This window comes from Notolepis coatsorum, assembly GCF_963971535.1.
Source record: "Notolepis coatsorum genome assembly, chromosome: 13".
NCBI classification, from domain to species: domain Eukaryota; kingdom Metazoa; phylum Chordata; class Actinopteri; order Aulopiformes; family Paralepididae; genus Notolepis; species Notolepis coatsorum.
Window position 1 is genome coordinate 16304406 of NC_140177.1, and position 12313 is coordinate 16316718.

Genomic DNA, 12313 nt, shown 5'->3' on the forward strand with positions numbered 1-12313 from the left:
CTTTGTGCTGGTGACAGCAGAGAACGTGGAAGAGCTTCTGGTGGCTGCAGACCAGCTTCTCGTCACTGGCATAGTAGGAGCGTGCTCTGACTTCCTAGAGGGCCAGCTGTCTCTGGAAAACTGTGTCGGCATCTGGAGGTTGGTGGACATCTACTGCTGCCCTGACCTGAGGCGCAAGGCCCATCTCTTCATTGTGTGCCACTTTGAGGAGATGTTGCACGTCTCACAGGAGTTTGTGGAGCTGTCCCTGCAGCAACTGGTGGACATCATCGAGAGGGATGATCTGAACGTGAAGAGCGAGGAGACAGTGTTTGAGGCCGTCCTCCGTTGGATCGACCACTCCCGTGAGGAGCGTAAAACACACATCCCGTTGCTGCTGCCCAAGGTAACTAATTGTATTAGTGTGCATTACATTAAAACAACACTAGGTTCCCTAGTACGGTGGTTCTCAAACATTTGGGTCCAAACTGTTCCCTAGCAACAGAAACCGTCTACAACCGATGTCTAAGTTGTACCCGCTGTCTCTTCCCAGGTTCGCATGGGCTTGATGAGGCCTGACTACTTGCTGAACAACATCCAGAACAACCCTGTGGTGAGGGACAGCCACGACTGCAGGGCCCTCATCCTCAGCGTCCTGAACCCCCCTGGCTCCGACAGGCTCCCAAACCCCCTGATGCGTCCACGCCTGCCCCAGGAGGTCCTATTGGCCATCGGAGGCAGGGGTGGCAGCATCCTGACCATGAAGGCTTACGATATCCGAGCCGGTGCATGGATGGACGTGAGCGTTGAGGGGGAGAATCCCCGGGCCTGCCACGGCACCGCTTATCTCCACGGTCTGGTCTACTGCGTCTGCGGCTGGGACGGCAGAAAGGCTCTCAGCAGTGTGAGCAGGTTCAACCCCGTCACTCGCAGCTGGCTGCAGGCGGCTCCCATGCACTCACGCCGCAGTAACCTCAGCGTGGTTGCGTTGGGTGGCTGTATCTACGCCATGGGAGGGGGCGACGTACACGTGGAACTGAACACCGCCGAGCGCTACGAGCCTGAAACCAACCAGTGGACAGTGATCTCACCCATGCTGGAGCACAGGAGCGATGCCGGGGCAGCAGCCCTCCAGGGCAAGGTGGGTGGAACTGAGGGACACAGGGTGCTAGATGAACATAAGGAACATTAGATCAGAAATCATAAATGTCTTTATTTATTTATATAAGTATGCTTGCACATACAAAATATGTGTCTGGGTCCTTTGGTGCATCAACATTAACAGACAATTAAAGTAGAATGAAATCAAATGGAATATATAAACTAAATTAGAATATTCTTTCTTATTACAGGTTTACATCTGTGGTGGCAAGAACATGACGGGGTGTCTGCTCACAGCTGAGTGCTACAGCCCAGACACCGACCAGTGGACTCTGATTGCCCCCATGAGCAGCAGGCGTGCCGGAGTGGGAGTCGCTGCGTACGGAGGAAGAGTCTATGCGGTAGGTGCACACGGAGACAAACGCTTTATACTAGATATTTGTAGATATGTATCATTTAACTTTCAATGCCTCTGTGATGCCCTAATTTCCCTAAATGGATTAATAACGTGTCTGCCTGCCTTAACCACACACTAAAACATTCCTCTCATGTGTCCTGTCCTCAGGTGGGAGGGTGGGACCATGGAAACTACCTGCGTAGCGCGGAGGCCTACAGCCCCTTGACTGACACCTGGAGCGCTCTGCCTGCCATGCTCACCCCCCGCAGCCACTTTGGCATCGCGGTGCTGGACGACCTGCTCTTCGTGGTCGGAGGCTACACTGATGGCGTCACCTCCATCTGCAAGGTGGAGCGATACGACCAGAGCAGCGACAAGTGGACTGTAGCCGAGAACATGACGACCAGGCGCTGGGGCCTAAGCTGCTGCATAATGCATGGCCTGCCATTTTACATGAGCCAGTACGCCGCTCCCTGTGGAGGAGGAGGAGGAGGAGAGGAGGAAGAGGAGGAAGATGAGGAAGAGTAGGAGGAGGAGGAGGATTAGGAGGAGGAGGAGGAAGAGGAGGATGAAGAGGAGGAGGAAGAGGAGGAGGAAGAGGAGGAGGAGGCAGCCGGGGATCCATCTAAGAACCTTAAACATTTATTAGACCAAAAGAAATCCTAGGAAATTAATAAATTACTATCAGCCAAAGGTGGTGCATTTCTTTCTTCTAGTAATTCAGACAATATCGGTTTTTAGTTTGTGTAATGTAATGTAATGTAATATCTGTTTTTAGTTTGTGTAATGTAATGTAATGTAATATCTGTTTTTAGTTTGTGTAATGTAATGTAATATCTGTTTTTAGTTTGTGTAATGTAATGTAATATCTGTTTTTAGTTTGTGTAATGTAATGTAATATCTGTTTTTAGTTTGTGTAATGCACATAATATGGGAACTTTTATCCATATGCTAGCCCGGCATAGTTCTGACAGCTGTCACTTGTGCTACTGCGAAATAAATGACACACGGCTTTGTGTTGTCAACTGATAGAAATTGTGCGTTTCTCTATTCCAATGATTTCTACAATATAATATATATATATAAATAACTGTCTTTTACTAGTACCTTTCTACTATGTACTATGTTACTATCCGTATACTACCTACCATGCTAATATGTCTATTATATTATATATATATATATATATGTCTATTTTTGTCTATTTTTCTCTCTCTCTCTCTCTCTCTCTCTCTCTCTCTCTCTCTCTCTCTCTCTCTCTCTCTCTCTCTCTCTCTCTCTCTCTCTCATAGCAGCAGCAAACTAACACAACGTATAGACATAGGGTGTCTGTCTGTCTGTCTGTCTGTCTGTCTGTCTGTCTGTCTGTCTGTCTGTCTGTCTGTCTGTCTGTCTGTCTGTCTGTCTGTCTGTCTGTCTCTGTCTCTCTCTCTCTCTCTCTCATAGCAGCAGCAAACTAACACAACGTATAGACATAGGGTGTCTGTCTCTGTCTCTGTCTCTGTCTCTGTCTCTCTCTCTGTCTCTCTCTCTCTCTCTCTCTCTCTCTCTCTCTCTCTCTCTCTCTCTCTCTCTCTCTCTCTCTCTCTCTCTCTCTATCTCTCTCTCTCTCTCTCTCTCTCTCATAGCAGCAGCAAACTAACACAACGTATAGACATAGGGTGTCTGTCTGTCTGTCTGTCTACACCCCCTCTCTCTCTCTCTCTCTCTCTCGACTGACTGTCACTCAAAGTGCTTATGGGCGGAGCCAGGCCATAACAGCCTGATTTCTTGTGGCTGAAAAATGATGGGTTTGAGTACTTGATTAGAAATATAAACCAATGCATTTTTTTTTTTTAAACGTACAGATGTCTTCAATAGACTGACAGGAATTGTTTAAAGTTGCCCAAATAGTGCTAGGAATAGTAAAATAGTTCCCCTTTAACAGATGGACAGTTCCCAGATGACAAGGATGTCTACATCACTGCAGGTGATCAAGTCCACCATGTTGGAAACAGTCCACCAATGGATCAATGCAACCATGAGGAAGCTGACACTCGTGTCCTATAATACATCTCCTCCACGCCCTCCAAACATCATCACTTGGGAGGGTGCATACTGATACAGATGTTTGTCGTAATCAGTGATGCCAGTAACGCGTTAATCTTTAAAAGCCAGTAATCTGATTGCAGTTACTTGTCCAAGTGGCTGTGCATTACTATTTCGTTACTATCTCATCATAAATTCATAATGCAGGCGGAATGCAGTATTTTATTTCGTTTTCGACAGTCAAAAATACATTTTGAGTTGTTTTTCCTCTTTGGGAGTGACGTGGTGTGGCAGTGAAAGGGTTAAATACAAGAATGTGTCCCGCGGCGTGAGTGGACCCTCTGTCTGTGAGTGACTCTGCTTTTGTCCAATCACATTCCCCATCCACAGTCTGCGAATCAGAGGCAGAGTAGGGCGGGTCTTCACAGCACGTCATGTGACATATGCGCCAATCGTGTGACAGCAGGGCTCCGTCGTCGGAGAATTCCACCCCAAAACGCTTGGCAAAATTAAAAGTGAGTTTCTGTTCAGACTTCCATCCCAAAACGCTCGTCTAAACGTAGCCTCAGTCACTACTTCACGTTCATATGCGGAGGAAACAAAATACTGTCTACCGCTAAAAACAGCACATCCAATTGCATTGAAAGCATCTGGAATCACAACACTAGCCGACGCTTCGACTAGGTACAGGAGGGTTGATGGTGGCAGAGCAAAAGCTCTTATTTGCCAGATTTACAGTTAATTTACATGTTAAAGAGAGACTGATTGTATGTTTATAGAGAGACATTTATAAAAACAATTTAATAGTTACAGTTGATATAATTGAATAGTTCAGCCTGCATTTGTTAGATGTGATACACTGGTTTTGTAAAACCACTGGCTGGCTGCTCTAATGCTGTGAGCATCATAGACTGTTGCTTTACCATACTTGATGGTACAGAAGCTGAAGCACTAGTTTAACAATTTACGTTATGTGCAGAGAAACAAGTTAAAAACAATTTATGCACTTTCAATAAAGCGTTTAAAAAAAACTGTTGGGGGAACGACGACGACTTCGTAACCTAGTTACTTTCAAAGTAACTAAGTTACTCTGATAATCAAGTAATCAGTAAAGTAACTTAGATTACTTTTTAAAGGAGTAATCAGTAATCAGTAATCAGATTACTTTTACAAGTAATCTGTGGCATCACTGGTCGTAATCCTTCTGACTAATCTCCATCACATCATTTTAAGGGCCCTTTTCAGGCGGGGGCCCCCTTTATGCTTTTTGGGGGGTTTTGGTGATCAAATATTGAATATTGAACTATAATAATCAGTGCAGGGGCTCACTTATCCTTGAAAGACACTTTTATCACTGACTTAAAAGGCCCATACATCTCCATAAATGTTCATGGGGGAGGGAATAAGTGCTTACCCTACAGACCCCAAGAAGTGCCCTATATTCTGTATTGTTTAATATAAATGCATTTTTTATTCCAATCCCGATTTGTATTTGAGATTCCCAAATCCCATCGGACTTGAATACTTCGTGTCCCTCAGTGAGTGTAATACCAGCATTCAACTGTATGCGCCACAGCGGTTTCTATCATCATCATCATCACCACCCACGCTATGCATAAAATATATAGGTCCGCGGAGAGGCATGCTGAGGAGGCCGTGCAAACTGAAATGGAATTGGAGTGCTTGCATTCTTTCATTTATTTGCATTTATTTTAAATTTGTTGGACCTTATGGTGTTCTTGTTCTGTTCTTGACTTATTGTTATGTTTTCTTCTTGACTTGTTTAAAGAAGACCTGTACGGCCCATGGGGACATTAACGTGTGTTGTCGGGCCTTATAAATAAATTTGATTTGATTTGATTTGGAATATGGGGCATCTCTCTCTCTTTACCTAATATTTTGATTCTATCCTGAAATCTTTCAGTTGGAAGGGCAGTCTATATACGTAACGGTAAACATTTAAATAAAGAAATATATAAAAAATATATTTTTTTTTCAAAAAGGGCACTATTTTTTTATGAGGCTCAAAAAGGCAGGTGCTCAAGCACCCCTTGAGCTCTATGTGTGCACGTGCCTGTTTGTGATGGCATCACAACTTATTGTTAAAAAACAGGCTAGCATATGTATGATTAGCAACAACACAGATTTTTATGGATTTTCAGTTTTTTGTAATTGATAAATACAATATTTTATTCAACTTCAGCCCTGATCATAACACCACATATTCATTTTATAATTCTAACCCTTTAAATGCCAGTGTGTGTGATGGCATATATTTGCAATATATCAAATGCAAAGTACATTTTTCTGGGGGGGATTATTACAGGCTAGCATGTGTCAATGATTAGCAGTTTTTCATAAGGATCCTGCCTCCACCAATCACATGCGGCTCCCTTTGTGTGTGTGTGAGAGCAAGAGAGAGAGAGAGAGAGAGAGAGATAGTTCTCCAACTTGTGTGAGTTGCAGTGATCTCCTGGTTGTTCCCCACCTAGGTTATCTAACTATTGCGCTGGTGCAAATAGAAACACTGGCCTGGCCTGCTTCTAAGTTCAGTGGCCTGACCGCAAAATATTTTTTTTTCATCTGGCGACCCCCCAGCACCCCCTGCCGTTTTATAGTTCCTGCGTGCCTGGTAGGGATGGGAAAATCTCACAAAATTACTATTGGACAGTCACTGGGAACTATTCAAATACTAATAGAAAATCACGTTAACATATGATTTTGTTTTTACTTAATAGTGAACGTGAGATAATTAAATAAGTGAGCTAGCTGGATGCTGTCGTTGCTAACAGCTAGGATATTTAGGAGTTGCAGCAGGCTAACGTTATTTCCAGGAACAAAATAATTAATTCCGAAAGTAACATTGTTGATGCTTGAGCTTCCACGCTAACGTATGGTTTTGTTTTTACAACACGTGAGCTAGCTGGCTGCTGTCATTGCTAACAGCTAACGCTAGCATAAAACGTAAAGCATTCATTCAGAAAGTTACATCATTGATGCTTGAAATGTGTGAACATAGTGAAACAACATGGCAAACATACAAAACGTTGCTACCATGTAACATCTCCAGTGTCCCAACTGTTAACAGACTGTTGTGCTAACTGGCTAGCGAGCTGTACCCAGCATGCCCTTCAGCGGTGTAACAGTTAATAGGGAATGGGAAAATATTTTGAGACAAAACAATATTCACATAAACCAATAGATTTTGGACATTAGTTAGAGTTTCTTTAAAACATTTGTTTCAGTTGCAACGTGTCATCAGCTCACCGACCACCAGCTCCTTCACCTCCTTCCACTCCAGGTCATTCCCTGCTTCGTGCGCTATGGTAACAGTGATCCTCCTCTGGATGCCCTGTGGGAGGAGGAGCGACAGGAAGTTGACTCAATCACTTCCCCACACCAGGGATTTAAACCGGCAACCATCGATTCACAAACCTACTTCTCTAACCTATAGGTTATTAGCCACCCCTCTCCTGGGGACATTGCAGGGAGATATCCTGCTACATTTAAGAGATTATCTTCAAATACAATATATACTGTAGTATATAAACAAAACAAAAAAACATGAATAAAAAACATCCTAAGAGGGTATCTTCTGTTTAGCAAGGTAAAGGGGAGGGGCTTTTATCTGTATAGCAAGGTAAAGGGAAGGGGCTTATCATCTGTATAGCAAGGTCGAATGGAAGGGCTTCTGTTTAGCAAGGTAAAGGGGAGGGGCTTATCATCTGTATAGCAAAGTAAAGGGGAGGGGCTTATCATCTGTATAGCAAGGTCGAATGGAAGGGCTTCTGTTTAGCAAGGTCAAGGGGAGGGGCTTATCATCTGTATAGCAAGGTAAAAGGGAAGGACTTCTGTTTAGCAAGGTCAAGGGGAGGGGCTTATCATCTGTATAGCAAGGTAAAAGGGAAGGACTTCTGTTTAGCGAGGTCAAGGGGAGGGGCTTACCATCTGTATAGCAAGGTAAAGGGGAGGGGCTTATCATCTGTATAGCAAGGTAATGGGGGGGGGCTTATCATCTTTATAGCAAGGTAAAGGGGAGGGGCTTATCATCTGTATAGCAAGGTAAAAGGGAAGGGCTTCTGTATAGCAAGGCAAAGGGGAGGGGCTTATCATCTGTATAGCAAGGTAAAGGGGAGGGGCTTATCATCTGTATAGCAAGGTAAAGGGGAGGGGTTTATCATCTGTATAGCAAGGTAAATGGGAGGGGCTTTTATTTGTATAGAAAGGTAAAGAGGAGGTGCTTAACATCTGCATAGCAAAGTAAAGGGGAGTGGCTTCTGTATAGCAAGGTAAAGGGGAGGGGCTTAACATCTACATAGCAAGGCAACGGGGAGGGGCTTCTGCATAGCAAGGTAACGGGGAGGGGCTTATCATCTGTATATCAATGTAAGGGGAGGGGCGTCTGCATAGCAAGGTAACGGGGAGGGGCTTAACATCTGTATAGCAAAGTAAAGGGGATGGGCTTATCATCTGTATAGCAATGTAAAGGGGAGGGGCTTTGATCTGACCACTGGCCACAGGCCTACAGGAGAGACGGGTTACCTGGTGCAGCAGGAAGGTGCCGTGGCAGGGCATGCCCCCTCTGTGGTCCACCACGGCAGGGATGTAGCTGCACACAGAACACACCATCAACACACACAGACAACACTTCACTGTCCTACAATAACGTGTCAAAGACCACCACTACTATTGAAAACATTGAGGGAGAAGAACTGCCGTGATATTCGACTTGAATTATTCAGAATAGTTTAGTATTAACTGACATACTGGAAAAATAGTATTCTCTGTATATTGTGTAGTACTTTTTCAGTAGTAGTAGTAGTGGTGGTAGTAGTCGTAATAATAATAATAATAAAAATAATAGTAGTAGTAGTAATATTAGTAGTAGTAGTAGTAGTAGTAGTAGTAGTAGTAGTAGTAGTAGTAGTAGTAGTAGTAGTAGTAGTAGTAGTAGTAGTAGTAGTAGTAGTAGTAATAGTAGTAATAAATAATAGTAGTAGTAGTAGTACTAATAGTAGTAGTAGTAGTAGTAGTAATAATATCAATATTAGTAGTAGTAGTAGTAGTAGTAGTAGTAGTAGTAGTAGTAGTAGTAGTAGTAGTAGTAGTAGTAGTAGTAGTAGTAGTAGTAGTAGTAGTAGTAGTAGTAGTAGTAGTAGTAGTAGTAGTAGTAGTAATAGTACTGACTCTCCATTGGCTTCCAGTTCACAGATCTCAAAGAATGACATCAGGTCGTATTTGGAGTGACACGGCCCGGCTGTGGATCTAGTCAGAGTGCTCAGCTTGGTAGCTGGTACTGAGAGAGGGAGAGAGAGAGAGAGAGAGGGAGAGAGAGAGAGAGAGAGAGATAGAGAGAGAGAGAGAGAGAGAGAGAGAGAGAGAGAGAGAGAGAGAGAGAGAGAGAGAGAGAGAGAGAGAGAGAGAGAGAGAGAGAGAGATGCGTATAATAGAATAGCATGCTTGGTTCAGCTACTGTACATTGTATATTACTGTTGTACTTTACTGTTACATTTACACTCTGCTTGGATGCCAAACTTCTATTCGTTGTACTGTACTTGTGTTGTATGATGACTAGGGATGTCCCGATCCGATCACATGATCGGGATCGGGGCCGATCAAAAACGGGATTATTTTTTTTTATTCAACAAACATGACCATGTGCACGTCTTAAACTCATACTGAGGCCTTCGTTTTGGTTTTAAATTGCATATCATCATTCATTTATTTATTGTCACACAGAGCAGAAGAATTTTGCCAAAACAAACCAATAGTATCCAGCTGCAGAACGGCAGACCAGCCACACTTTTAGACCCAAATGCATTTCCTTTGATTTAATTATACATCAAATAATTTATGTCAAGGATGATTTATTGCCTCGCTTGAATGAAGTTAACTTTTCACCTGGATAACGTCAACATTCAGGGTGAATGTAATGTGAGAAATTGGGATACATTTTTTTTATTAAAATTAAAAAAAGATCGGTATCGGGAAAGATTGGTATCGGTAGATACTCAAAATCACATGATCGGGATCGGATCGGGAGCAAAAAAATGTGATCGGGACATCCCTAATGATGACAATACATTTTGAATCTAATCTATAACATGGATAATGCAGACGTGTGTGTGTGTGTGTCTGGGACGCTACAATATGACGGGAGGTCACTCACCTGGTTTGGATAAGGGCATCACCCTGGGGAACTGACGTCTGGACGGCCTCAGAGGACTGAAGGAATGAAACACAAACCAACGATGAGTCTCTCTGACAGAGACATTTAGGTAGAGCTTAAAGAGAAACTCCACTCTAAAATACAATTCACATGTTATTGCTATCTGTGAATATGAACTGGTTAAAGGTGCTATAGGCTACGTTTAGACGGAGAGAGTCTGAACAGAAACCGCAAAAGTCGTCTTACGGTCTCACTTTTAATTTTGCGTTTAGACTAGCGTTTTGGGATGGAATTCTGCGTGCAGACGACGCTGTAACGACGGAGCCCTACTGTCACACGATTGGCGCATATGTCACATGACGTGCTGTGAAGACCTGCCCTACTCTGCCTCTGATTCGCAGACTGTGGGTGGGGAATGTGATTGGACCAAAGCAGAGTCACTCACAGACAGTGGGTCCAGTCACGCCGCGGGACAGATTCTTGTGTATTTAAAAGTACTGCCAATGTAGCCTTCAGGTGATCGCCATGGATAGAATCAGACATGCTTTGTTTACGCTTCTAGGCTACTGGCGCATGCCTGTGATGTAAGCAGTACGCGCGACGAGAGCCTTGACAACCCTTTCGTCATCGTTTTATGCGGTTTGACAGTTTAGAGATGATAGCGCAAAGGTTTATCGTTTCTAGGAATTCCACCCTGGAAGGTAGTCTCACTTTTTTGCGGTTTCACCCCGTAAAAACGCCGTTTCCGTATAAACGAAAGGCACACCCGAAAAAATATTTTTGCGGATTCACCTGCTAGCGTTTCCGTCTAAACAGGGCCTTATAGATAACATTCAGCCACTAGATGTGGCACTAGAGCACCAGCATATCATTTATCCAATCAGGTGCATTCCACGTGGGGAAATGAGAAATTAGTAGGAAGGGGATTAATTGATCAATAATCTTTTTTGGGGGGGAAAGTAATATTTTTATTCCACACCTTTCAAAAATCTACATCTACATCTACTACAACATCGAAGGTAATTTTACTGAGATATGAAGACATTATGACAGTAACCATGGTGATTTTACTCAGATATGAGGACATTATGACAGTAACCATGGTGATTTTACTGAGATATGAGGACATTATGACAGTAACCATGGTGATTTTACTGAGATATGAGGACATTATGACAGTAACCATGGTGATTTTACTGAGATATGAGGACATTATGACAGTAACCATGGTGATTTTACTGAGATATGAGGACGTTATGACAGTAACCATGGTGATTGTGGGTACATTTTCTGATTTATAGCTGTAAGCATAATAGCTCATAAGTCACAGTTAGATGTGAGGTTTCCAGCGAGGTTAAGGTAAGGGTTAAGGTAAGGGTTAGTGTAACTGAGGGGTTACAAAACCCTGACTGTATTAAAGATTGTGATAGATTAAACCACTGCTAGTTATGTACTTAGTATTACTGGCCAGACAGTACATCTAAATATGGCAGACACTCATAATATAATATCTGGGTTAATCGCAGATACGCATTGTATGCATGGTTCGCATGTGTGCCAAATGATGACCTCGGAGCAGGTCCTAAATTATTATTATTATTATTATTAATAATAATTATTATTATTATTAATAACACGGCACGGGACAAAGAAATATCATTGAGGGTATTTATTATTATGCAGTAAATGTACAGATATGAGAATTAGGGTCGCGCTTGTATGGCGAAGAATATGCATAAGTCAGTCAGTAGCAGAAGTCAGTGGAAATAGAATAATTCCTACGATGGGGTACTAGGCTAACGCCGCCTGGCGTAGGATGGCAATTATAGGGGGGCAACGCTGGTACCGCTGGAGATAATGGGTTCCTCCCAGAGTTGTAAGCTCTGGAGGAGAGAGTAATGTTCGGATACTCAGTCTGATCAATTGAAGAAGAAGGGGGTTCACGTACAGAATCCAGTCCTTGTAATCCAAAGCTCAGCATCAAAAGCAATAACTGTAATCCAATTGCACGATAGCAATGATGATAGCCAGCTAGCCTCGGTCCATGAGGCCAGCCCGAATGTAGATCCTCAAGGTGGTTAAATCCAAATGACAGTGGAGATTAACGATGCTCTTCTCCAAGGGACGTTCCACAATCAATATAATCCAACCAATACTGGTTCTGCAATCGCCGCCGTCGGTTCCAATATGCACATGTCCAGTAGGTTCTCCGACTAGGCCTCCTCGTGTGCTGGCACCAATGTATTTAGTCCACGCACCCTGGCTAAGGTCCACTAGCTAAACGAACGAACTGCTGGGTAATGCTGCACACGAACAACCTGCTGTTGGCACGATACACAATAATTAACGACTCTTTAATTCACATTAAGCTAAGTCGAACTTGACGTTACTGCATTAAATCTGACACTTTTACTATTCACTTCGCACGTGGTTCTCAACGCTCTGTTAGACAAACTGCTTCTCACTACATGACTGGATGAACGAACAGCTACTGTTCGCACCTGCCGCCATATATATACTTAAGTGGCTATCTAGTGCCGAACCTCAGTTCTCGTCTCGAATCAATGCGCCGTCTCCGGCATGTTGCGACCGGACTCGCCTTTGAACCTGACTTTGGGGGCTTGCGGGCTGGCGCAGAT

At 43.4% G+C, this 12313-nt stretch overlaps 1 protein-coding gene across 1 annotated transcript in view; it reads right to left on the reverse strand.

Annotated features, from left to right (window-relative positions):
• The window catches only part of LOC311239268 (kinesin-like protein KIF1A), a gene marked incomplete at both ends in the record, with an annotated part of 70931 nt that overhangs the window by 31623 nt on the left and 26995 nt on the right, over positions 1-12313 (reverse strand). The window contains 4 exons of the mRNA XM_084327573.1: positions 6773-6857; positions 8048-8114; positions 8693-8801; positions 9675-9730. Coding sequence (XP_084183699.1) covers positions 6773-6857; positions 8048-8114; positions 8693-8801; positions 9675-9730 — 317 coding nt within the window. The remainder of the gene's footprint in view (positions 1-6772; positions 6858-8047; positions 8115-8692; positions 8802-9674; positions 9731-12313) is intronic.